This window comes from Scylla paramamosain, chromosome 9 (genome assembly GCF_035594125.1).
Source record: "Scylla paramamosain isolate STU-SP2022 chromosome 9, ASM3559412v1, whole genome shotgun sequence".
In the NCBI taxonomy this organism is placed as follows: Eukaryota; Metazoa; Arthropoda; class Malacostraca; order Decapoda; family Portunidae; genus Scylla; species Scylla paramamosain.
The window spans coordinates 20,805,935-20,832,100 of NC_087159.1; the positions used below are offsets into that span (position 1 = coordinate 20,805,935).

A 26,166-nucleotide genomic window follows, 5' to 3' on the forward strand; every position below is an offset into this window, starting at 1 on the left:
CTTTGACCAGATGCAGAAGCTTGCTCCTGGCCAGATCTCGGAACCTGAACAGCTGCAGCAGGGCCCAGTGACCTTTGAGGACTCTCTGGGTGATGTGGGAGGTGTATCTTCTCCCTGATACACTGAGTCCAAGCAGGCTGTCCCTAGGCAAATACTCAACCTGGTCATCATCTATCCGGAGGAGGACAGGGTTCTGAGTGGCCATAGGGATGGCACTGAACTTTGCCATGTTGGTGGTGATCCGCCACGACACCTCGTAGTTGTTGATCCTGGTAACCTCTCTCTCCGTCCTTGCTGTGAGCATGCAGCTGGACTGTCCTGGGTGGAAGATCACCTGGGACACATTGTCTGCATATTGGATGTTTATTCCAGCCTCCAAAGCTGAGCAGTCCTGGGTGAACACAGTGTACAAGGTTCCCTGCGGCACTCCTGTGTGCAGGGGGAATGAAGGGCCAAGGTGGTTCCTGACCCTGATCATGGCCGTCCGGTCGTCAAGGAAGTCGCAGAGCAGGTGCTCGACAGGACATCTTTCCCGGAACCTCTAGCATCGGAACCTCTAGCAGCGATATTGGCCTGTAGCTGTCATGCAGGGAGAAGGGCTTGTCTTGTTCTGGAATAAGCCTCATCTCCACTTCTTTGAGGCCATCCGGGAAATATCCAGCTGAGAGGGCAGCGTTGAAAATATCTAGCAAGCACTGCAGCGCCCCTGCTGGGAGGTGGGAGAGGACTTGTTTGCTGATGTTGCTGCTCCCCAGTGCTGTTGCCTTTGCTGTCTTAATGGCCATCCTCAGTTCCTCCCCCAAGATGCGGCAGTTGAGATGTAAGGTTGCCCTCAACTGTGCAGGATCTGCTGTCCCATATGGTGTTGTCCTGTGAATGTGTTCGGTCATAAAAAGTTGCACAATGTTAGGTCTGTCATTGTCCTTGTCTTCATCTGGTCGAAAAATTTCCTCCCAGAGGGACATGAAAAGCTTTTCCTTGTCTCTGTCAGTGAAGTTCTTGTTCCCATTGTCATCTACCAGATACATTGCCTGTTCTGTCTTGCAGCCAGACAGGCTTTTTACTTCCTTCCAAAATTGCTGGGGGTCGGAATACTTGGCAGCTAGGCTATCAAGAATTCTGCCCCAGTGTTCTTATGCCTCTTTTTGTCTGAGGTTAACTAATGTCTGTCTAAGTCTTATGTATTGTCTATAATCATTTAAAGTCCATCCCATTCTAGTCACTCTGTCACGAAGTGCTTGAAATTGAATTTTAGTAATCTGATTTGTCTGGATGGCCTAAGAAAGGGTATCTGTCTGTGTCTCGTCTTAGTGATGTGTCTGTCTGCCACTGTCTTCACTGTCTTGGTCCATGTCTCCAGTGCCTTGTCAATGTCCTCAAGGGTTCCGTGTGTCACATCAGGGACGTCTGTCATCTGCAGGTCCTGGTCCGTCTCAAAAACGTCCCAGCCAGTTCTGTGGAAGGAGTATTTTTTAGTTATGGGGAATGAGGATAGGGGAGGTGATGTCTAGAATTATGGGAATGTGGTTGCTGGTCATGAGTGGTCTGGGTGAGATATTATAATTAAAAAGTTGTGTCTGTTGGTTAGTATAATGTTTGGAGTGGTCCTAGAGTTGAGTCCATAGAGTGTCAGGAAATCTGGTCCTATTCGTCTGGCTGTCTGATGACGTAGATAGTTTACTAGGTCATGTCCTACTTGATTGGTTGAAGTTGTTCCCAATGTCGTGTGTTGTGCACTTAAGTCTCCTACAAGAAAGACTGGTGTTTGTCTCCTTAATAATCTGAGAAAGTCTGGATGTGGAAGATATGGTTGTCTTGGTGGTAAGTAAGATGTAGGTATTGTCACTGGTCCGTCTGCCATGTCTAACTCTACCGCCAAGGTCTCTGATATAAAGTTGTCCTCAACCTTGTGGCTTAATGTCTGCCTCATGGCAATGGCTACTCCATCCAATGGCTCGTCTGTTTGTTTACTCTGATGAACAGATTATCCTGGTATTTTTAGTCGTGTCATGTTTCATAGTCCGTGGCTAGTTATCAATATGATGTCTGGGTCAAAGTGTCTGTAGGTGTTAGTCAAGTCGTACTTACGGGTGCTGTTCCATGTCAAGACGTTGTAGAGTATTACCCTTAGTCGTGTCATTATGTCTGTCTGGGATGCACTTTCCTGCCTCAACTGCTTCTATCCCACTTCCTCGGTAGTGGTTCGGTGGTGAATGCTGCGAAGTCGTCCTCTGGCATAGAGCACAGCGTTCCTTCCAGGTTCTGCTTTTTGTTTCCTCAGCCAGTTGAGAATGGGAGCTGTTTTAGCTCGTGTTCCGTTGTGTCCCATCTTGTATCTGCCTTCGTTTAGTCCCTTCCATAGCACTTGGTAGGTCGTGTCTTCAGGCCAGGAGTCAGAGGCACTCTTGAAGATACTGATCTGGATGTCGTTCCCATCTTCCTCGTCCTCGGTGGTCGTGGTGTGAGTTCTTCCTCCTCTTTCCCACTACAACTGTGGGTACTGGAGGGGGGAGGAGCAGTGGTTGCAGTTGTCTTTTCTATAGCAGCTCCTTGTGGGCTGTTGTTGGGCAGAGGGGTTGGACCCATGGCGCCAGTGATTGCCTTGAGTATGGCTGCTGAAGGAAGGTCTGGAGGCAGCTTGACATCTTCCAGGCCGTTGAGCCGAAGGCTCTCTGTTAGTGTTGCCTGGAAGGTTCCAGGGTCTGCAGCGTTAACAAGATGGGTGTGCAGCATGCACATGAGCCCTGCCATGTTGAGCTCTGCCACCTCCAGGTGAGTAGCTTTTGTAGCTTTGGCATAACTGGTAGTGGGCTGCATCCTCTCCTGTCGTTTCTCTTCCTTGGATTTCAGTGCCTCCCTGCGTACTGGGCACCACATGGCTCTCACACTATGGGCTCCCCCGTATTTAACACAATGCTTGTCTGTGGTCTGACACGACCTGTATGTGTGGTCGAAGCTGGCACACTTGGAGCACCTGGTGTAGTCTGCTGGCTGAGGGCACTGGTTGGTGGGGTGCGTCTCGATCTCCTGACACTTGTTACAAGAGAGTAGAGGAGTGTAAATCTCTTGTCTTATCTGTGAGGGGGGATGGACATGTTAAACATCCTGATGCCCTGCTCCCTCGACTTCTGAGCCATGCTACTCTCCTTGAAGGTGATCTTGATGATGTTCCAATTGGGGAATCGGAACACTTCCACCACTTTCGCCCAGTTATGAAGCCATTCTACTTCCTCTTCCATCTGCGCAGATGTGTGCTCACAGATGATCTCATCGAGCCTAGCTCAGATGATCGTTCTCTGGGCCTTGAGCTCCGGGGGCAGCAGAGGAGTGAACATTTCTTCCTGCAGCTTCTTCAAGATGCCTGCTTGGAAGATTAGGTCCGCATCATGGTCCGTTGCCGTGAGAACAACTACAGCATCCCACACAGGAATAAGCCACACCACTTTAACTTCTGGGGCCAGTATGTCCAGAAGTTTTTTGCTTGGTAACAAGCTCCTTTGGCCATGGATGTTTTATTTTCACTCGCCCCATGGCTGTTCAAAGGGCGATAGTACTAGCACATACTTGCACCATCATGGTAACACTGTGTACTTGGGATTAATCCTGGGCACTGTGGAGGTAAAAGGGAAGATGTAATCTTGGATACCGTGGGGGAAGAACTGTAGCACGCACTTTGGGGGTAGGGAGTAAATCCTGGGCACTAGGGGTAAATCCTAGGCACTGGAGGTAGAGATGAGCAGGGGAGGGGGATAATAAGTATGTTCCATGTTGTTTACACAATGTTGATGCCACATCACGGATGCAAAACACACTCAGACAGTGCTAGGCTATGTGGTTACCATAAGTAAGTGTTTTTCAGTGTTTTCAATACCCTGAGTTGTGCTACAGCTTTGAAAGAAAGCAAGTGCAAAACTTGAGAGGGTACTGTACTCAAAAATGTTTTACAAATTAATGAATTGCGAACATAATGACCTACAAATGGTCATCTGGAACCTAACTCATTCATAACTTGGGGAGTGTCTACTCATGTTTTTAGTATCATGCTTTTTTTTTCCCTTATTATTTTCATTTTGTCTTATCTTTCATGTTATTGCTCCTGTTCACCTCAAAGAAAAAGATATTGGATATAAGCCAATGAGTTGTGACCTTGTCTGGCAACTATACATGAGTTGTATACAAAGGATGGATTTGTCTGCATCTGTTCTGTGATGTATCTTAAGTTACTCATGTGGTCCTGCCTTCATATTTGTAGTCATCTTTTTATTTTATTTATTTATTTTTCTCTCACAATGGAGGCAGACTAAGGACAAAAACTAATTCAAGAAAAAAAATTCTGTTAACTCTCTGTGCCTAAAAATAAAAGAAAAAAGTTCCACAAGAGGAACAAGTTCAAGTTTGGAGGTGTCTTGAACAACAACAACAAGATCAAGTTACAACAAGATCAAGTTGTCAGAAGAAAGAAATAGAGATTCAGATAGAGTTCCAGAGTTTGTTATATAATTAAGGGGATGAAAGGTACTCCATCCCTCCCTTCCTCCTCATCCACTCACACACCCAAGATTTAATTGTGGTAAACTTTCATATGTTAAGAATTGAACATACAATTAAAGCATTACTTTTCCAAACACTTTTGTTGAAATTATTGTTATCAAAGACTTGACAAATTTGAGGTGCTGGAAACTGTATACCTAGCAAGATGTGAAAGAAATTGTAAACGACATGCTCAATATTATTATTATTCATCAACTGGGACTCACGTGGCAGGTGGCTGGATGGGAGATGGAGGAAGGGATGGAGGGAGAGGGTGGAAAGTACCCACCTTCTCCCTACCCTGCTTCCCACACAATATTGGAAGATGCAAGGTGAAACACAAAGATAGTCATAGAAATCTTCCTCTTTTTCTTGTATGCCATTTTTCATGTGAAGTCTGAAAGCTCCCTTATATTCAGGAGTATTTTATGTCTGAGAAGACATTTAATTTTAAGCGTAACTTCATAATGACTGGATATAATGATTATAAGTAAAATGGTGTATAAACCATAAAATTTGATTCCTTAACTTATATCCCCTTAATTACATTGTTTTCACCCAATTGATGATTTCTTTTTATTTATTTATTTATTTGTCTATGCATATACAAGCACAAATACTGATACTTTACCTCAAAAGTCATTTGATTTTCAAGAAAATTTGTTTATTTCTCAGCTTTAAATTCCACATCTTGTATTGCAAAAATGTTAGTAATATTTCATGTTTATATTTAAGGCTACCACTCAATGTATCAAGAAAGTTAAGCAACTCTTTAATTGTACTGACAGGCACCAGTTCCTGGGCAAGTGATCATGGCAGGTGACAAGTATATATATGCTGCAGTGGATTCCTCTGTTCTATCTCAGGTGAGTAACGAGAAAGCATGGGCATCCACTTTTCATTGATGTGTCTCAGGCAAGTAATGTAAAAACTAAGGGGCTATGTGAACCTCATTTATCCACAGATAATCATGTACAGTGTCCACAAAAAGTTTTGACCGTCTTACATTAGAAATCGTTGGTAAGAAGCAGATAAAACACTTGAGTCTCTCCTCATTATTGTTTGGCTGACAGAATTCATTATACATCTGGCAACTCAGGCATCCCTGTGGACCTCCACACACATCAGGCTTTCCTGCTCAGTGCTCCATGAGCTGTAGCAGAGAGGCAATGTATGCTGGTCTGTTCTATGTCAGAAACCTGTATTTGCAGTTCTTCAATTGTTGCTGCTGCAGTTTTCTAACAGCTTTGCTCTGATGGCTCCAGGGAATCTCTCTAATGATGAAAAGGCTAGAATTTTGGCCTGGAGGAATGAAAATGTCACTACAAAAGAAATTGCCAGACGTGTGGAGGATTATCAGACGTGTGGTTGATGCTGCTTGGGATCTTCCTTCACTCGTAGTCCCACCTCAAAAACCTGTCACAGAGACCATGAAAAACCTCTAAGCATACTGACAAGCTTTTGAAGCATGAATTATTGAAAGATCCATGAGTTAAAGCTGGCCAGCTGAAGAAGACTCATCCCAAACTGCTGGAGAACATCTCAGAATGGATGATACTGCACAGGGTTCAAAAGAAGCTCAACCTCCCCACATTCAAGCCTGCTCGGAAACTGCTGTTCACCAAGATGATGGTAAAGAAAAGATTTGCTTTTGCCCACAGATATAAGAATTGGACTGAAGAGCAATGGAGTAAGGTGTTTTTTAGTGACAAAAGCACCTTGAGGTGCATCAGATTACGGCCTGGAAGAATCAGACAACCATGGAATTCTAACTGCTATGTGCCTCAGTATACAAAAAAAAACTGTGAAACATCCAGACAGCGTGATGGTGTGGGGAGCTTTTAGTGGTGTTGGGGGATGTGCTCTTTTTTCACGATTTGTATGGATGTCACATTTTCATGCAGAACGGTGCACCATGCCATAGGGCAAAAGAAGTGATGAAGTGGCTGGCAGAACATGACATCCAGCTTCTTGATTGGCCAGGTAACTCCCCGGATTTAAATCCAGTCAAGAACTGTCAGTGTCACATGAAGGAATGACTTGCAACTTGTGACACATCTTCAGTACCACGGCTGACTGATGAAATCAAGAAACTGTGGACCACCGATATTGACCTTAATTATTTCAAGAAACTTGCTGATTCTCTGCCTAGGAGACTCAAGATGGTTATCAAGAAGGGCCAGATGATTAAATACAAGTATATGAGTATTATTATATGTTATTGTGTTTTATTTACCTTTTTGTGTGTTGCCTATGGATGTGGGGATGGGGTGGTCAGTACTTTTTGCAGATTGATCTGATATTGAGGTTTATGAAATCTACACTGGCTGACAATGAAGTAGGTTGGAGATGGCTGTGTGCCCTTTACTGAAGTAACAATAATTCTCAGGTTTAAAATAATGAATCAGAAATGGTTCTGTGTCTCCTAGTGAGGTGTGTTGCTCTCTGAGTTGAGAGTCTTGAAGGCAGCATTTGTCTGGTTGTCACAAGAGAAGGTTGTACATTTGTTTTGAGTGTATCCAACAGTATTTGTTTTTATGATTTAATTAATTTAAATATTTTATTATTTAATTTTTCTATTTACTGAAGATGACATAACCTCCAGGGTGCCAGTGTCGTATATTTATGATGGCAGGTAGGCACATGCTGTGTGCCAGCACTGTATATTTACAGTGGTGATTTTAAAAAAATTGCTCTGGCCATATTTTGACTGGGAGACTTTTCATACTTTGTCAGGACACTTTTTATACCTTTACTCTTCCTTCTCACTGACCATCACTCACTACCAAGACTGTAGGCTTGCCAAGGGTACAGGTCCCATTCCTGACCTGATCATAATACAGGGAGGATGTTTTGCTGTGCAAGAATATTTTAAATGTGTGAAATGTTTAGTAAATAGTGTGTATATAAAAAAAAAGATGGCCTCAGTAGCATAAATGGTTTATCACATAAGAAATAATTATAATAGAACATAAAACACCTACTTTAGTGACTTGTAAATCACCTCATGAGTTAATAAAATGCCTAAAAGTGTTGTATATATGTTATCTAATTCCAGTTACTTATTTTTATGATATCTGTTGTAAAAACAACTTACACTTGCAATAAAATATTTTTGTACATCAGAACACAAAACCAACCTTGGCTCATAGGCTAGCACAACCCCTCATAACCCGTGTGGGATCTCTATGCATGCAAATCTCCTGCAAACCATGTCCTCGACTTCCTTAGTGCCCTATAACTACCTTATATGGACCTCCAAAGTTGTCTCAGCAATTTTTCTGGTGTTTGTAAGTCTACAGGTTGCAACACTCCAGATATTGGAAATTTCCAGAAATTAAAAATCATGGAAATGATTAGAGGCGAATAGCAAAATGTATCAATTATGTGTCTTTTAATCATTATACAAAGTTTTCAGCAAAACAAAAGAAATCCAAATATGCTTGGCACCAGAAATTTTTCATGAAAAATGCTTAGCACCTAGTGGGGTTAAGGCTGCAAAGCAAGAGTAGCACCAAATGCAGTTGTAGATCTTAGTGTTTCTGTGTGATATTTTCACAACTGCAACAGGTGTATTAGTCACTGTCAGACAGTCCATATCTAGAGTCATATATAGTACATATTCATTTAAACTTTGCATGTGATGAAGGGATGTACCATGGTCTCCAAAATTTTGTGCAATTTGACTGGTGATATATGAGTTTTACACTGAGTTTTAAGTTCTTCCCATCTTAACTTAGATGCACTTTCTCTCCAAGTTATGATCAGATTCCCATTTTGTCAACTACCAGATTTCCCTATCATTATGTGCAGGTCATGTCTCAGCACATTATTCCCCTCTCAACCAAAATTTGCACAACTGTGGCTGGGTAACTGTACCCCAATTCACCAAATTCAGGTTCATATGTCAACAGATTTAAGGAAATTATTGATCAAGAAATTAGTTGTATTTAGGCCTGAAAAAACTTTTTTACTATGGTAAAATCCCTCTTATCCGGCATCAACGGGACCGCCGACATGCCGGATACTTGAAGCATGCCGGATACTTGAATAGAAGTGAAATTATGTCCACAATCAGCACCATACACTCACGCATCTTACCATAACAAAGATCAGCTGATCGCCATGCCATGCATCGTCACCCGCGCTGCCACCTCACACTCACCAACACACAATACTACTGTACTAACATTCTCTTTAATTCTTTCCTCTTATAAATAAATTGATGGGTTACGAAAATAAAGTACATATACACTTATTTGCTTTATTCAATATTAGCCAACATGTATAGCATACAATAAAGATATGAAAATGTACGAGTGTTTGTGACACTTTTTCGCTCCCCACACCTCTCATTCAACACCCTCCAGGTCATCAACATCATCAGATTCTGTACTTGTTTGCCCCACTTCTTTTCCCTTACAAGCTACTTTAAAATAGTTTCTAATGTCTCCTTGTTTGCAGCTCCTTCTTCTTTGCAGCAAAAACTCATTCTCAATGCAGTGAAGGGTCACAACATCTCGGGTTGACATGTATGTGCACTGCTCAGCAAACGTGACAAAGCCAGCTATGTGTTTTGCAGCCTGTTCCCAAGTTACTTTAGGCTCATTATCATCATCATCATCATCATCACTACCATCACCAATTTTCTCAAAATGATCTTCTACTACAGCGTTGATAAGTTCCTCGTCTGTGAGAGTGAATGTTACGGCCTGATTTTCGTCCACGTTCACCTATTCCTGTAACGCTTCATCTGTCACTTTAAGTTGCACATTTCCCCCCATTTCCCTCAGCTCGCTCACCACCGAATTTTTCATGCCACCTACAAACCCTTCAAACTCCTCATCATCCTCATCATCACACATCATCAAAGGGTACAATTTGCGCCAACATCGCATCAATGTTTGCCTTTTAACATCTAGCCAAGCAAGTGAAGCCATGAATGTCGCATCCTTAACATTAAACTGTTTTTGGAACTCGGGAATTGTGCCGTCCTCATAATTATTCATAATTTAATCAATTTTATGAGTGTACATTGATTTTTTATTGATTTTAAGGCTCGGGGAAAATGTGCTGGATACTTGAAGCTGCCGGATACTCGAATGCCGGATGAGAGGGATTTTACTGTATCTTGAAAATTGGAGTTGGGCTTGAAAGATAAAAGGAACCATACTTTTTTTGTGATGGCTCTCTCTCTCTCTCTCTCTCTCTCTCTCTCTCTCTCTCTCTCTCTCTCTCTCTCTCTCTCTCTCTCTCTCTCTCTCTCTCTCTCTCTCTCTCTCTCTCTCTCTCTCTCTCTCTCTCTCTCTCTCTCTCTCTCTCTCTCTCTCTCTCTCTCTCTCTCTCTCTCTCTCTCTCTCTCACACACACACACACACACACACACACACACACACACACACACACACACACACACACACACACACACACACACACACTTAAAGGGAAGGAAAATTAAAATGGTAGTAAAGGATGTAAAATCAAAATGGAGAAGAGTAGGTAGTGGAGTACCACAATGATCAGTGCTAGCACCAATACATTTCCTGGTCTACATAAGTGATATACCTGAAGGAGTAAAGAGTTACATGAGTTTGTTTGCAGATTATGTAAAATTACAAGGACGTATAAGAAACAACAAAGACTGTGAAATTCTACAAGAGGATTTGAACAGAATCTGGGACTGGAGTAAGAAATGGGAGATGAAATTTAATGTGAAAAAATGCCATGTAATGGAAATGGGAAAAGTTAAAAGAGACCAAAATGGACATATAAATAGGGAGATGGAGAAATAATAAAAGTACAAGAAGAGAAAGATCTGGGATTGATAATACAAGATAGTCAAGAGGCAGAGAAGCATGTAAAGATATTCAGAGATACATACAGAATAGTGAGAAATATTGAACAACATTCCACTACATGGATAAAAGATGTGATGGGAAAGATAATTACCACCATGATTAAAACAAAGCTAGAATGTGTTGAATTGGTGTGGTTTTCCCATAAGAAGAAACATGTGAAAAAACTAGAAAGGATACAAAGAATGGCAACAAAGATGGTTCCAGAACTGGAAGAATTAACATGAAGACAGGTTAAAGGAAATGAATTTACCAACATTGGAACAAAGAAGAGAAATGGGAGATTTAATACTGATATATAAATTGTGGAATAGAGTGGAAGAAACTGATAATGAGAAACTATTGCCAAAAGAAGAAGGAAATACCAGATTCACATGAGGACACAGCAAAAAACTTTGAAAAGGAAGATGCTTAAGTAACATAAAAAAATGTAGTTTCCCACAAAAAAATATAGAAGTTTGGAACAAGCTAAGTGAGGATGTAGTATTAGCAATGAGTGTGCACAGCGTTAAGGAAAAAACTGTACAAGTGTAGATATGGAGCTGGGCCCACATGAGTGTAGCTCAGGCCTTGTAGATCACAACTAGGTAATACACACACACACACACACACACACACACTCTGTGCAGGAGAAAAATGGACTGGTGGATGGTGTCTACTTAGACTTGAAGAAGGCATTTGACAGAGTACCTCAATGAAGATTGCTATGGAAGATATAAAATTGTGGAAAAATTGGAGGAAGACTGCTGAAGTGGATGGAGGATTATCTGGATGATAGAGAGATGAGAACTGTAATACAAGACCATAATTCATCTTGGCTGAAAGTAACTAGTGGTGTCCCACAGGGCTCAGTGTTATAATATATATGAATGACATAAATGAAGAAATATATAGTTATATGAACTTATTTGTGGATGATGCTAAGCTGATGAGAAGGATAGAAAATGTAAATGACTGTATGACACTGCAAGATGATTTCAATAAGATAAATAGATGGAGTAAATCTTGGCAAATGGAATTCAATTTAAGTAAACGTAAAGAAATGGAGTTTGGTAATGGTAAGAAAAGAATACAATATCATTATAAGATGGATGGTGTGAAGTTAAAGAAGTCAAAAGTGAATTTGGGAGTAACAGTTACTGAAAATTTGACTCTGGACAGACACATTGATAAAATTAATGGAGAGACGTTGAATTTGTTAAAAAGAGTAAAAATGACATTCTCATATTTGGATGAAAAAATGATAAAAAAAAATTTGATTTCCATGATTGGAATATGCAGCATGCAAAGAGGAATATTGTAAAATTAGAAAGAGTACAGAGCTGTGACTAAGATGGTTCTGGAGTTGAGTAAGTCAACCTATGAAGAAAGATTAAAAATGTTGGAAATTCCTATCCTTGAAAATAGGAGAGAGAGGAGATTTAATAAACATTTATAGAATGATAAATGGTATGGAAAATGTGGACAAAAAATGTTTTATAAATTTAGACACAGTACAAGGGGACACAGTAAGAAGCTGAAGAAAGTTAACTGTAGAAGAGACACCAAGAAGTATAGGTTTCTTCACAGAAGTGTGAACAAATGGAATGAACTCAGTGAAGACGTTGTCAGTGCCGTAACTGTCCATGCTTTTTAAGACCATGCTGGATAGATATTGAGACGGAATACTATGAGATTACTCCCTTCCCGTAAACCAAAACTAAGTAAACAGAACTAGGTAAACACACACACACACGCACACACACACACACACACACACACACACACACACACACACACACACACACACACACACACACACACACACACACACACACACACACACACACACACAATTAATTATTTGAATGAAGAGGTGGTTGTGGCAAAAAGTGTACAAATGTTTAAAGAGAAACTAGATAAGATTACTCCCCTCCTGTAAACCACAACTAGGTAAACAAACAAACACACACACACACACACACACAACAAATGATTTGATTGAAGAGGTGGTTGTGGCAAAAAGTGTACACATGTTTAAAGAGAAACTAGATAAATATGGATATGGAGACAGGACAAAATTAACTTTGGCTTGTGTCCTATACAGTACAACTCACAGCAAAGAGTTGATTTTATGGGTAACGTACAACATTACCTGGTCCTGGAAGAGGAAAACATCACCAGGAATATCTAGAGGTGTGATTTGTAGTGTCTGAGTAAGTGAGTGTGATCCTGTAGGTGAGGAAACAGTGTTGTAGTTTTCAGGGAAAGAACGCCTGACTTCTGATCTCTCTAAAATTTCTGATTGGGGCATAGCAAATTTGGTATTGTTCAATGCTTCAAAAACTCAATTCCTCCATCTATCAACTCGACACAGTTCAGTTCAGTGACACTCAACTGTTCCCCTCTTCTACACTGAACATCCTCAGTTTGTCCTTTTCTTATAATCTAACTGGAGACTTCACATCACATCTCTAGCTAAAACAGTTTCTATGAAGTTAGGTGTTCTGAGATGTCTCTGCCAGTTTTTCTCGTCCCCCAACTGCTAACTCTGTACAAGGGCCTTATCTGTCCATGTATGGAGTATGCTTCACATGTCTGGGGGGATTCCACTCATACCGCTCTTTTAGACGAGGTGAAATCAAAAGCTTTTTGTCTCATCAACTCCTCTCCTCTAACTGACTGTCTTCAGCGTCTTTCTCATCACTGCAGTGTTGCATCTCTAGCTGTCTTCTACTACTATTTTCATGCTAACTGCTCTTCTGATCTTGCTAACTGCATGCCTCCCCACCTCCTGTGGACTTGCTGCACAACTTTCTTCTTCTTTCTCTCACCCCAAGAGTTAACCAGTATTCTCAATCATTCATCCCTTTCTATGGTAAACTCTGGAATTCCTTACCTGCTTCTGTATTTCCACTTCCCTATGACTTGAATTCCTTCAGGAGGGAGGTTTCAAGACACTTATCCTTCAATTTTTAACTACTGCTTTCGACCCTATTTGGGGACCAGCGTCTCAGTGGGCTTTTTTTTTTTTTTTTTTTTTTTTTACCAGATTTTTGTTGCTCTTGGCCAGTGTCCGTCCTACATCAAAAAAAAAAAAAAACCTCCAACATCCTTATTTAGTTTTGCTTAGCTTTTATTGGTTCTGCAACACTTTCTCTTTACTATTCAATTCCTTCCTAAGTGTATCATTGTATGGATTCAGACTTGAATTTTTTTACTTCCGGGTCTCTTACCTTTTCTCAGATCTCTTCACTTTTCACTTCCAGCATTCTCAGTTTTCTTGCATTCAAGTTTTCCTGTAACTGGTCATCATCACCTTCAAAAACCACTAAAGTCCAGTATATTCCTTGTCAGTGTGTGTGTGTATGTGTGTGTATTTACCTAGTTGTGGTTTACAGGAGGAGGAGTCTACAGTCATGCTGTCCCTTCTCAGTATTTACTATCATTCAATCTCACTCTTTGAAACCATTTATTGTTCTAGTATGTATTACATCTCTTTCCAACTCATTCCAAACTCACACAATTTGTTGTGGAAAGTTGTTCTTTTTATATCTTGTGCACACTCCCTTCTTCACCTCCAGGTCATGTCCTCTTGCACTTCTGTAATCTTGCACCACAGGGTCCCCATGGTCTAATTTCTCAATTCCTGACATGATCTTGTACATAGTAATCAGATATCCTCTCTCTCTTCCAAAGTGAGGAAACTTAATTTCTTCAGTCTCTCCTCATATGACATATTATGTAGGGTTGGAGGCACTTTTAAACTGCAGTAAAAGTGCCTCCAACCCTTCTCTCTGTATTCATTCCTGTTTTCCTTTGTTCCTATTTCTCCTTGTCTCTCTAAGTACTTGGACCCCCTAACATTGCAGCATATTTCAAACATGATCTTATCTGAGTCACAATCAATTTCCTCATCATATCTTCATCCAGATAATTAGAAGTAGTTTTTATATTTCTTAGCAAATTGTAGGTCTCACTTGTTATCCTGCTGATATGTTTCTCTGGTGACAGCTTGTCAGTAATGGTGACTCCAAGGTCTTTTTCCTCTCTCTGCACTCCAATGAACTCTTTCCTCATTATGTAACAATACTCAGGTCTTTTACTACTTAGTCCAAACTTTAGTATTCCACATTTTTTGTGTTTAATTCCATTTCCAATCTTTGACTCTACTCCCAAATTACATTCAGGTCTTGTAGCAAAGTGACATAATCTTCCTTCCTCTCCACCTTTCTCATTAGCTTTGCATCATCAGCAAAAAGACTCATGTAAATAGTTACTCCTTCCATCATGTCATTTACATAGATTGCAAACATTACTGGTGCTAAGACAGATCCCTGCAGGACTCCACTAATTACCATCCTCCAAGATTTTCTGTCTCTGATCACTGTTCTCTTTTTTCTGTCCATCAGAAAACTGATTATCCATTTCAATAATGTTACTTTTAATCGTCCAATATTTTACAGTTTCCACAAGAGTCTTGTTAATTAACTTGTTAATGACACTGGTCTATAGTTGGAAGGCTGCTCCTTTTTTTTCCATTCTTATAAATGGGCATAATGTCAGCCTTTTCTTGAATCCTTTTGTACTAATCTTTGTTTCAGCAAACACACAGTGACATCATGCTCTTTACCAGCTAATTGGGTGCTACATTCCCACAACCCACATCTGGACACTCCATCTGGCCCATGGGCTTTCCTTACATCCAGTTTTTCTATCATCTTCCTCACCTCACTCTCTGTCTCGTCAACCTCACTCAATCCATCTACATTCACACTTGCCTCCTCTAGTCTGACAAACACAGTTTCCCTGGTGAAGACACTTTGGAAGCATTCATTCATTACTTCAGCCATTTCTGTTTCTCCCTCGACAACCATACCATTAACATTTAACTTACTCCTCCCTTTTACAGTTATTATTTTTCCATTTACATATTTATAGAAGAGTCTTGGATCATCTTTGCACTTATCTATAATGTCTCTTTCATGGTTACAAATTTCTTCTCTCTGTATCCTTGAGTATTCAGTCCTCACTTTCTTGTTTATCTCCCAATTCTCATGTGTTTCCTTTTTCTCCATTTATTCCAGGTATACAGTATCAGCAAAAAATCTTGAGACCTCATCCCAGTTAAGCTTCATAAGACTAGTAATGTCTCCACTTAATTTGCGATGTGTGCCTATGCAATAGCCGCATGGTTGTATCATGCATTAGGGTAGTGGTATGCCTCACGCTGGGCGGTGACTCAGTCTCACCCAGCACCATTCCCTCACTGAAACTCAGAGGCTATGGTGTATGATTGCTCACCCTCTACCCCCATTCACTTCATTTCTGGCAAACAACAACACTTGTCACAGCATTAACCAGAATGCCCCGTAGTTACATGAATAAGGAGGAGAAGGTTCATATTCTCATACTGAGGGAACCGAATGTGTCAATCAAAGAAATCTGGACTTGAGTTGGGCACTGTAAGGCAACCATTTACTGCCTGTTGGCTGCCACTCGCAGCCAGCCTCCTGATGTCACTCCCACAGAAACAGTTTCAAGCTTCACTGAATGATAGGAAGCGTTGTCCATCACAATCACTGAGTTTGGTGAAATATTTGGGAGCAACTGCTTTCTAAACCATTCCTCAAAAAGTGTAGAATTCATTTGGTTGTGATAATCACCATCATTTTTAGCTTGAAACACTAACTCGGTGTTGTCCGCGAAGCCATTTTTTGTCTCAGCATGAAGCATAATCAAATGACTTCCTTTCCCTGTTGGCTGTCGTACTCCAGTGGCTTGAGGTGATGTGGTGTCTGTCCAACATTTTCCAACTGTGTAATTCTGATTCACCCAAGTTTCATCCAGATATACAATGTTTTGGGAGGCCTGTTTGACTTTTTTTTTATGTCTTGCAAAAACGTAGTGCAAGCTGCCGCAACATCACTCCTCTCCATCAGGAATTTGCGGCCATCAACCTTGGCATATTTAAAGCCAATCTTCTGCAGAATCTTGTGAAGGGAGGTTTTACAGCCACTGAAGGATATTTTTTCCTTCAGTTCTTCTCAAATTTTTAGCACAGTCGGGAGTTCATGCCTCTTATAGAATGCCAAGACTGTTCTTCTTATAACACATTTATCAAAGTTGTCTAGAGTGGTGACAGGTACAGAATATCTCCTCTTCTTTAGTGACAAAAAGACAGTCCTTTCTGGTGATGTCCAGCCTCATTTCGAGCAGATTCTCTGAACTGTTTTCTCGGAAACATTGGTGGCTTTTGCAGTCTGTGCAGTTACTTTTGGAAGTGAGATAAGAAATCCATTACAAGCTTTCTCTTCAATGAAACACTTGTTGATGTAGTAAAGCATTTCTATTTCCCTGCTATTCAGGACCCTGGAATGCAAGTAAGTCAGAGTTGTAGCTTCCATCATGGGTGGTGGCCAGAAAGGAAGTGAGCAGTCTCCCTCAATACACCCATCATTTTATTCTGTCACTTCTTCTAAATCCCTTTCCCAGTCCTCCTCCTCCTCCTCCTCCTCCTCCTCCTCCTCCTCCTCCTCCTTCTCCTTCAACACACACTCACACACACACACACACACACACACACACACACACACACACACACACACACACACACACACACACACTAAATTACAGACCAGTCTCACTCACGAGTATTGTAAGTAAACTGTGAAATAGTCATTAAAAACAGATGGGTGCAATATCTTGAACAAGAAAATATAATAACAGAAAAACAATTCGGTTTCAGGAAAGAGAGATCTTGCGTAACAAACTTACTGAGCTTTTATACAAGAGTAATAGATAAACTACAAGAGAGAGATGGTTGGGTTGATGCAGTCTATTTAGATCTGAAAAAAGCTTTTGATACAGTTCCACATAAAAGTCTCGTATGGAAACTGGAACATCGAGGAGGGCTAAAAGGAAAAATACTTAAGTGGATGAAGGATTATCTCCAAGGTAGGGAAATGAGCACAGTAATCAGAGATAATAAATCAAGTTGGTGCGAAGTAACAAGCGGAGTACCACAAGGGTCTGTGTTGGCACCTATAATGTTTCAGGTCTATATAAATGATATGACTGTGGGTTTAAATAGCTACATTAACATGTTTGCAGATGATGCAAAATTGATGAAAGTAATAAAGAACCAAGAGGATTGTGAGGAACTACAGAGGGATATTGATAGAATTTATGAATGGAGTAAACGATGGAAATTAGAATTCAATATAAAAAAGTGCCATGTAATGGAGATGGGAAGAAGTAAAAGGAGACCTTCATGGGAGTATAAGATGGGAGGAATCACAATACGAAAGAGCAAAGAAGAAAAAGACTTGGGAGTAATAATTCAAGACACGCTATCACCAGAAAAACACATCAATGGAATATTTGGCTCTACATATAATTTGCTAGCAAATATCAGGGTGGCATTTAATTACCTAGACAAAGAAATGATGAAGAAAATCATAACACACATGATACGCCCCAAACTGGAATACGCAGCAGTGGTATGGTCTCCACACAAGAAGAAAGATATAAGGAAATTGGAAAGAATACAAAGAACAGCTACGAAAATGATACCTGAATTGGAAGACCTAAGTTACGAGGAAAGACTGGAAGAAATTGGATTACCAACACTGCAAGAAAGAAGGGAAAGAGGAGACCTGATAACAATGTTCAAATTAGTAAATGGCATGGAGAAGATAGACAAGAGATGACCTAGTTGTAAAAGTGGAGGAAGGAGATAGACGTACAAGGGGACATATGAAGAAATTAAAGAAGAGTCATTGTTTGGGAGATATTAAGAAATACAGCTTTCCGCATCGAACGGTTGAAATATGGAATAACTTAAAAGAAGAGGTGGTTGCGGCAAAGAGTGTGCACATGTTTAAAGAGAAATTGGACAAATTCGGGTATGGAGACAGGACTAATTGAGCTTTGGCTCGGACCCTGTACTATACAACTAGGTAAATACAACTAGGTAAATACACACACACACACACACACACACACACACACACACACACACACACCTACGTGGGAGTGCTAATCCCTTTTAATGATACCCCACCACCACCATCACCACTACCAGGACAACGTGGCAACATGTGAAAAAATATTTGCCACATCATAGAATTTATACAAATCGTAGTTATAATCCTAAACATCGACACTCATTGCACTATGTAGCTTTCTTTACTATATACATAATACATAAAATATCACTTTCAAATAGTACACAGATGGGAAACAAGAGAGAGGTCCATGTACAAAGGTTGATTTGGCAGCATGGCTAGAGGTAAACCACCATAGTTGCCCTTCCTTGAACGGACTTCTTGCTCTGAACAGACTATAGACTTTGCTCATAAATATAAAGACTGGACATCTGAGATTTGGGAATGTGTCATGTTTAGGGATGAACCTACATTCAGGTGCATCAGAAGCAAGCAGGTTAAGGTGAGGTGGCCACCAGGTGCTAACAGGTGCGATGCCTGCTACACAATAAAGACAGTTAAACACCCTGATTCAGTCATGGTCTGGGCCTCCTTCAGTGGCGTAAAGGGATGTAGGGGACTGTATTTCCTTCCACATAACACAACTCGGATTGCTACATCCATGTGCTAGAAGATAAATTGTTTCCACATTATGAGATCCATGAGAGCAATTTTTTCATGCAAGACTCTGTCCCCTGTCACAAGTCAAAGAAAACCATGAAGTGGCTTGCTGACCATGAAATATCACTACTGGACTGGCCAGGTAACTCACCTGATCTCAGTCCAATTGAAAACATCTGGGCAAAGATGAAGCATGACTGAAGATAAGGACACATCATCAGTCCCATGCCTGATGGAACCCCTGCAGTGACTGTGGCTTGCGATGGATCCTGAGTATTTAAAAAATGTTGCTAGTAGCATGCCTCCTAGAGTCCAAAAGTTCATCAAAGCCAGTGGACACATGACAAAATAATGAAAATAAAAAAAAACGATACTTCTAAATTTGTTTTACTTAGTAACAATTAAAATTTGTTGCAGGTAATTAGCCAGGTCTCAAGGTTTTTTGCCAATACTGTAATTGCCTAGTTGTAATCTACAGCCCCAGAACTATGCTCGTTTAGTCCCGTCTCCATATCTACACGTGTCCAGCTTTTCCTTAAAGTTGCGAACACTTGTTGCTGATACTACCTCCTTGCTTAGCTTGTTCCAAACTTCTATATTTCTTTGTGGAAAACTATATTTCTTTATGTTACTTAAGCATCTTCCTTTTCTTAGTTTTTTGCTGTGTCCTCAGGTGAAATTGGCATTTCCTTCTTCTCTTAGCAGTAGTTTTTCATTATTAATTTCTTCCACTCCATTCCACAATTTATATATCAGTAAATCTCCCCTTTCTCTTCTTTGTTCTAATGTTGGCAGATTCATTTCCTCCTTCTCACCCTTCACAAGTTCTACTTTCAAATCCTTATTTTCTTTCATCACTTTATGTTCTGTAATTCCTCATTTTTCCCAATAATATGCTGTTCCCTCACTCTCATTTTCTCCAGTTAAGTTTTCAGTTTGAATATTTCACTGTCTTTTCCAAGGTTGTTCTCCAGTTTGTCCTAAATGGATTTTACCATTCGCAGCACTACTTCCATCTCCTTTTCCTGCTGTTCTGTGTCACTTTCTGCTTGCCTTAGTCTCATTTTCAGAAGCCCTATCTCACTTTCATATTCGTCATTTTCATTAAATCCATCAGAGTTCATTTCACTTTTGCTGGAGTCTGATAATAAGTTGGCCATCTTTGTTTTGAAACTTGGGCCCAGTCAGCTGGAATTCAATTCCTCCATCTGTCAACTTGACACAACCTTCCAGATAACTATCCCCTCTTCTTCATCAGCACTCAACTGTCCCCCTCTTCTATACTGAACATCTTTTGTCCTTTACTTATAATCTAAACAACTGGAAACTTCACATCTCATCACTAGCCAAAACAGCTTCTATTAAGTTAGGTGTTCTGAATCGTCTCCGCCAGTTTTTCTTACCCTTCTGGCTGCTAACTCTGTACAAGGGCTTTATCTGTCCATGTATGGCATATGCTTCACATGTATGAGGGGATTCCACTCGTACCGTTCTTTTAGACAGGTTGAATCAAAAGTTTTTTGGCTTATCAACTCCTCTCCTCTAACTGATTGTCTTCAGCCTCTTTCTCATTGCTGCAATGTTGCATCTCTTGCTATCTTCTACCACTATATTCATGCCAGTTGCTCTTCTGATCTTGCTAACTGCATGCCTTCCCTCCTCCCATGGCATTGCTGCACAAGACTTTCTTAATTCTCTCACTCCTGTTCTGTTCTCCTCTCTAATGCAAGAGTTAACCAGTATTCTCAATCACTCATCCCTTTCTCTGTTAAACTCTGGAGCTCCCTGTCTGTTTCTGTATTTCCAGCTTCCTATGACTTGACCTCTCTTAAGAGGGAGGCTTCAAGATACTTATCCTGTATTTTTTACTAGTGTTTTAGACTGTTCCAGGACCAGCACCTCAGTGGGCTTTTTTTTTTTTTCACAGTTTTTGTTGCCCATGGGTGGTACCCCTCCTACATAAAAAAAAGTGTTAAAAAAAAGAGGCTAGAAATTTGTAACAAATATAAGTTATTGATAGCAGAAGATTAGGAAAGCATGGCATTTAGCGACGAACCCTGCTTTTATGTACTGAGGAGTGCCAGTAAGAGGGTGCAACATCCATATGTGTCTGACTGCTTTCATCCCAAGTTCATCATTAAGATGGTAAAACATGCACCCTGTCATGGTGTGGGCCTGCTTCAGTGGTTCTGGCAGAAGGGGAGGGCAGTATTTCTCTCCTGAATTACTGTAATGAATGGAGACAGTGCTGGAAAACCATTTGTTGCCATTCAAGAAGATTTGAGGTGTTGCACATAGAAAAGGAGTCACGCACCATAAAAAACATCAGAAAATATGTAATTCAGTTATTTCTCAAGCTATCTTGTTACGTCATTTCTTGAAATGAAGCTTTTAACAGGTATGATTTGATCTTTTTTTTTTTTTTTAAGATTTTAACCATTTTCTGACAAAATTATGGTTTAATATTTGGGTATTTCTAGTGCCCCACCTTTCAAACGTCTTTACTCGTTTGTGCCCTTTTTTTTTATCATGAGATGCATGTGACACATCACTTCCACCAATGCCACCACCACCACCACCACCTTGTACCAGACTATTATCACCTACACTACACACATCATCAGAATCACTATCACTTCCTATATCTATATAATATGGGTCATCATCATCATCATCATCACTAAAAGCAAGTAGGAGATTCATAAAAATCATGGTGCAAGGAAAAGCCTCACACAAAGTTTACATCAACATTGCCACTCACTCCTCTTGATGGCCCAGCCAATGGACTGGCCTCACCAGAATGATGGCCATTGTTGCACTATTTTTCAGTAGTGTTATGCTGTACTGTGACGTAAATCCATTGCTATACACAAAAGAATCGAGAGCATCACAGAGAACAGTCTATCACAAAAGCATGTGTGAAGGGCCTCTTTTGTCCAAGTCATTGGCTTTGCTGGCCAGCTGATTGGCTGCTAGATTGGCAAGACAGTCCACTGATTGGCTGCTTGGTCAGCATGGCTCAATGTCACCTACCTTTCATCCCCTCCATACCCTGCTGCCCAGGATCTGACTTCCTTCTCTTGTGCCCATGCTTCCAGGCCACAGGCATGAGGTATCAGCAGGAGCGAGGGAACACACATTTTTGTATGGACTTCGAACCTTACATCTAAAGGTGCAAGGGAGTCACATCCACTACCATTGGATAGAAGAGGGACGAAAATAGTGTTAAATGCAATAAACTGAGTTTGGCCAAGGGTAGCAGGTGACTCCCTTTCTATGTGCAATGTTTCATTTTAGATATGTGCATTTTCATGCATGATGGGGCCCTTTGTTATAGAGGAAAGAAGGCAAAGGAATTCATAGAAGACAATGGGGTTGAGGTCTTGGATTGGCCAGGGAACTCACCAGACATCAATCCCATTGAAAATGCATGGAGCTACATAAAAAGGAGGCTGAGCACCATGGAGACTGAGATGGTATCTGTATCAAAATTGCAGGCTGCCATCATGAATATCTGGTGCCATGAGTTGGAGAGGCAGTACTTCCTTGATCTTGCTCATTCCATGCCCAAGTATATACAGTACAGGTACTCCTGGCTATGCAATTGGGTTAGGTTCCTGAAAATGCATTCATATAGCGAACAATTGTATTGTGAAGTTAAGAATGAATGGGAAAAATAGCGATGCATTCCAAGTATGCATGTGCCTGAATCCCCCATAAAACCTATAAAAACCATGAAATATGGTATGTAAATACAGTTATTACCTAAAGTAATAAAACACATGTTACATAAATAAAATAAAGAATAGAACAATAAAATAAAAATAAATAAAGATAATTTTTGTACTTTCACTGTAGTGTTGAGTTCATACATCCCCCCTGAGGCTGGAGGACCCTTTGCCCTAACGTCCCCTCCGAGGCTAAGGGACATCCAGGACTTGTGTGTTCAGTCATCATCCTCATCATCTGAGATGGGGAAGAGGTTCACCATGGAAGAGAGGCTTGAATGGGCAACAGAGGTTGATGGCCCATCAGTGGCAGAGATGGTGGGCCTGCAGTGACACTGGTGGCTGGGCTGGTGGCAGAACTGGGTGGGCTGGTGACATGGCTGACTAGGCTAGTGGCAGGGGTGGCTGGGCTGGTGGCATGGCTGACTGGGCTGGTGGCAAGGGTGGCTGGGCTGACTTGGATGGTGGCAGGGGTGTCTGGGCTGGCAGCAAGGGTGGCTGGACTAGTTTGGACAGCAGCAGGGGTGTCTGGGTTGGTGGCAGGGCTGACTGGGCTGGCGGATGGCTTCAAGTAGCTGAAGATGGTGAGCTGTTTTTGCCTGCCTTCTTTTGAATTATAAATTTCTCGATATACCTTGAGGGCTTTATCTATGGCGTAAATGGGTGTTCCATTCCTGGCAGGGTTTGGGTTATGTAGAGCTCTTCTGGTCTTAAACCTATCAAACCAGTCCCTACTTGCTGGAAACACCATCTCATATCCTTGTCTCTTGAGATCCTCCCAAATAGATATGGCTTTTGTACATACAAGGGACATCGAAACTGGCATGCGATGTCATGTCTGGTCATCCACCCAGAGCTTGAGAAGATGTTCCATTTCATCCATTAAAGCCTCATGCTGATGGGTGGTTGTCTTCACCATGAGCATAGTGCAAGCTTTCTCTGCTTTCTTGATGCTAGCAGCATTCTTGAGGATGGTGGAGACAGATGACTGAGGCAAACAAAGCAAGTGTGCAATGACATTCACCCCTTCTCCAGCATGCTACCTCAGAATTGCCAATTTCATCTCAAGATTGATGCTCCTCCTCACTCTCTTGGCCTTGGTAGGGCAGTCAGTGGATCCAGCAAGGTGTTTGGAAACCACGGTTGATGATATAAAGTTACTGATGTATGTCACTGGTAAATAGTGGATACTTCCAAACACAACACAGCTGGCAAACACAGTGAGAGTGCAGAAAACACTGGCCAGTGGAGTGTTGTGGTGCAATGATCATTCATCCAAACATGCTGCTACATTTGTATGCAGAGAGGGTGAGTGTGCACTTGCTGATCATAAAAGTGAAGCATAGCTGATCATATAGTGGGCAAGGGATAGTAAAGAAGAATGATTGTAAAAGTGAATTATCATATAATGATGAACCGTATAGCAGGGAAGACCTGTACGTAGGAAAAATGTCTTAAGTATTAAACAGTAGAACAAGTTAATGAAATTAAACCCTTTCTTTTGGTCTTCTTAATTTTTTTTTTGCAGTGACTGCATAATACATCCATAAGTATGATTGCAAAAACAAATGCAAATATGAGAAAAGTAAATGAAAATACAAGACAAATGTGAATACAAAGATATAAATGTAAATACAAAAAATGAGGGGGTTTGACCAAGGGGAAAATCCATACTTTGTAGCTAAAAGCAGCAGGGAAAATAGGCACACACTATGTCTGACCAAACAGTGTAAGGAACATTTATGGATGTGAAAATCTCACCCACAGGATTCCACAATCAAAACAGCCACAATAATCTGGCTTTGCCCAGTGTCAAACCCCCCTCTACCTGTCCTTCCCCCCATCCCCCACCAACCCATAATGAATGCTGTTATAAACACACTCACCAGATAATGGAGAATAACTCACAATTAGAAAAGTTGCAGGGGAAGGTAGAGAAGTATCCCCACCACTAATGCTTCAAAATATGTTGAAACCCTCTCATTTTATAGCTAGAAGCAGCAGGAAAAATAGGCATGCTTGAAAAGCACTTCATTTTGGGAAAACTTTTAGAATAGTGGTAGGAAATTCAGATACAGAATACAAGAAAAAGCACTTTTGTATGTATTCATAAAACAACATTGTGCACAGTCATATATACTGAAAAATCCAGCACTCCAAGAAGGATTATGGCAACACATGAAGTATTTTGAAAAAAGGGATCCAAATACCTAGCAATAAAAAACTTGCTAGAAACCCATTGAATTAGTTCCTGTACCACAGATAGATCAAAAGATCTAAAAAAAATAAAGTGGAAACACAGCTCCGCACTGATTAGCTTTTCGGTTAGAATCTGGTACTGCTTCCTGAATGACAGAAAAAATGTAATTAGCAATGCACTTAAGAGTTATACACTTTTGTTCACAGGATTTATTCACAATTTACTTGAAGTAAAGGGACAAACAGAAAGATAACTATTCAGAGCAACCACTGGATATAAGGAATGGGAAACCTCATTAAAAATCCAGGCGGGGATCTTCACAGGTTGGAAGACATGTCCAGATCTTTCATTCTTAGCCACAAAGGATGAGGGAGGAACCTGAGAAACAGGACAAATTGGCACAAAAATAAGTGAAATTATTGAACCTGGTTAAGACTATCATTTGTGAGATTCTGAGATCTAAACCTAAAGCCAAAGGAAAAACTGCTTTTGAAGAACACATCCTGAGGGATTGCTTCTATACCAAATCTCTTAGAACTCAAGAAAGATTTGACACCCTTTAGAGGCCAAGAAGAAAATTACATTCTTACCTGTGGTCTCAACCTGAAAAAAAAAAAACTTTTCATCATGTCTGTGCAGGTGTTCTGGATTGGCTTCGATCCTTTTGCTTCGTTTGGATTTAATGTCTATAGTTACAGAGCGCAGCAGGCTCCTGGGTGCAGGCAAGAAGTGTGGGGACTCAGGGGAGAGCAGTGGTGATGTGAGGTTGTCCTTGTTGGAGGTTGTGTGTTTGTTTTGTGTTGGCTGGTGGTCTCTGCTTTGTGTACTGATGTGTACTGATTGTTTTTTCCCTTTTATGTAATAGTTGGGTTTATTTCTTTTATGTCTTTTATGTGTTTGTTTGTTTTCCATCTACTGTGTTTGATTGTTTTTTACTTCTTTCACATGTTCATTGGTTTTCTTGGTTTTTCTTACGATCTCTGATTTGTGTTTGGTGGTTTCCTGTTAATGAGTTGTTCATTATATTTTTCCTGTCTTCTGTTGTCCTGCTCTTTTATGATACAATGTCAAAAGCAGATTTATCTATCTTCACATTAAATTCTACTCTTAAAGGAAGCTTAATGACACAAACATGGATATTGATAACATTTACAGATAAAGTTTTTGTATGAAAAGCAAAAATAAGAAAAGTATATGAAGAAATACCCTCAGTGTTGGTAGCCCTAATAATTTTTTAAAAGATTCCAACCTGATTGGTATTGTCT

General features: G+C 40.6%; 1 protein-coding gene across 11 annotated transcripts in view; it reads left to right on the forward strand.

Annotated features, from left to right (window-relative positions):
- LOC135103708 (uncharacterized) overlaps positions 1 to 26,166 on the forward strand; it is a 254,425-nt gene that overhangs the window by 124,515 nt on the left and 103,744 nt on the right. For 9 of the 11 annotated variants that reach the window (XM_064010316.1, XM_064010310.1, XM_064010309.1 and 6 more), the window contains one exon: positions 5,319 to 5,396. The exons of 1 other annotated variant lie outside the window; for it this stretch is intronic. In XM_064010316.1, the coding sequence (XP_063866386.1) occupies positions 5,319 to 5,396 (78 nt within the window). Of the gene's footprint in view, positions 1 to 5,318; positions 5,397 to 15,451; positions 15,888 to 26,166 lie in introns of those variants that run through there. One more of the 11 variants, XM_064010318.1, reaches the window with a different exon arrangement.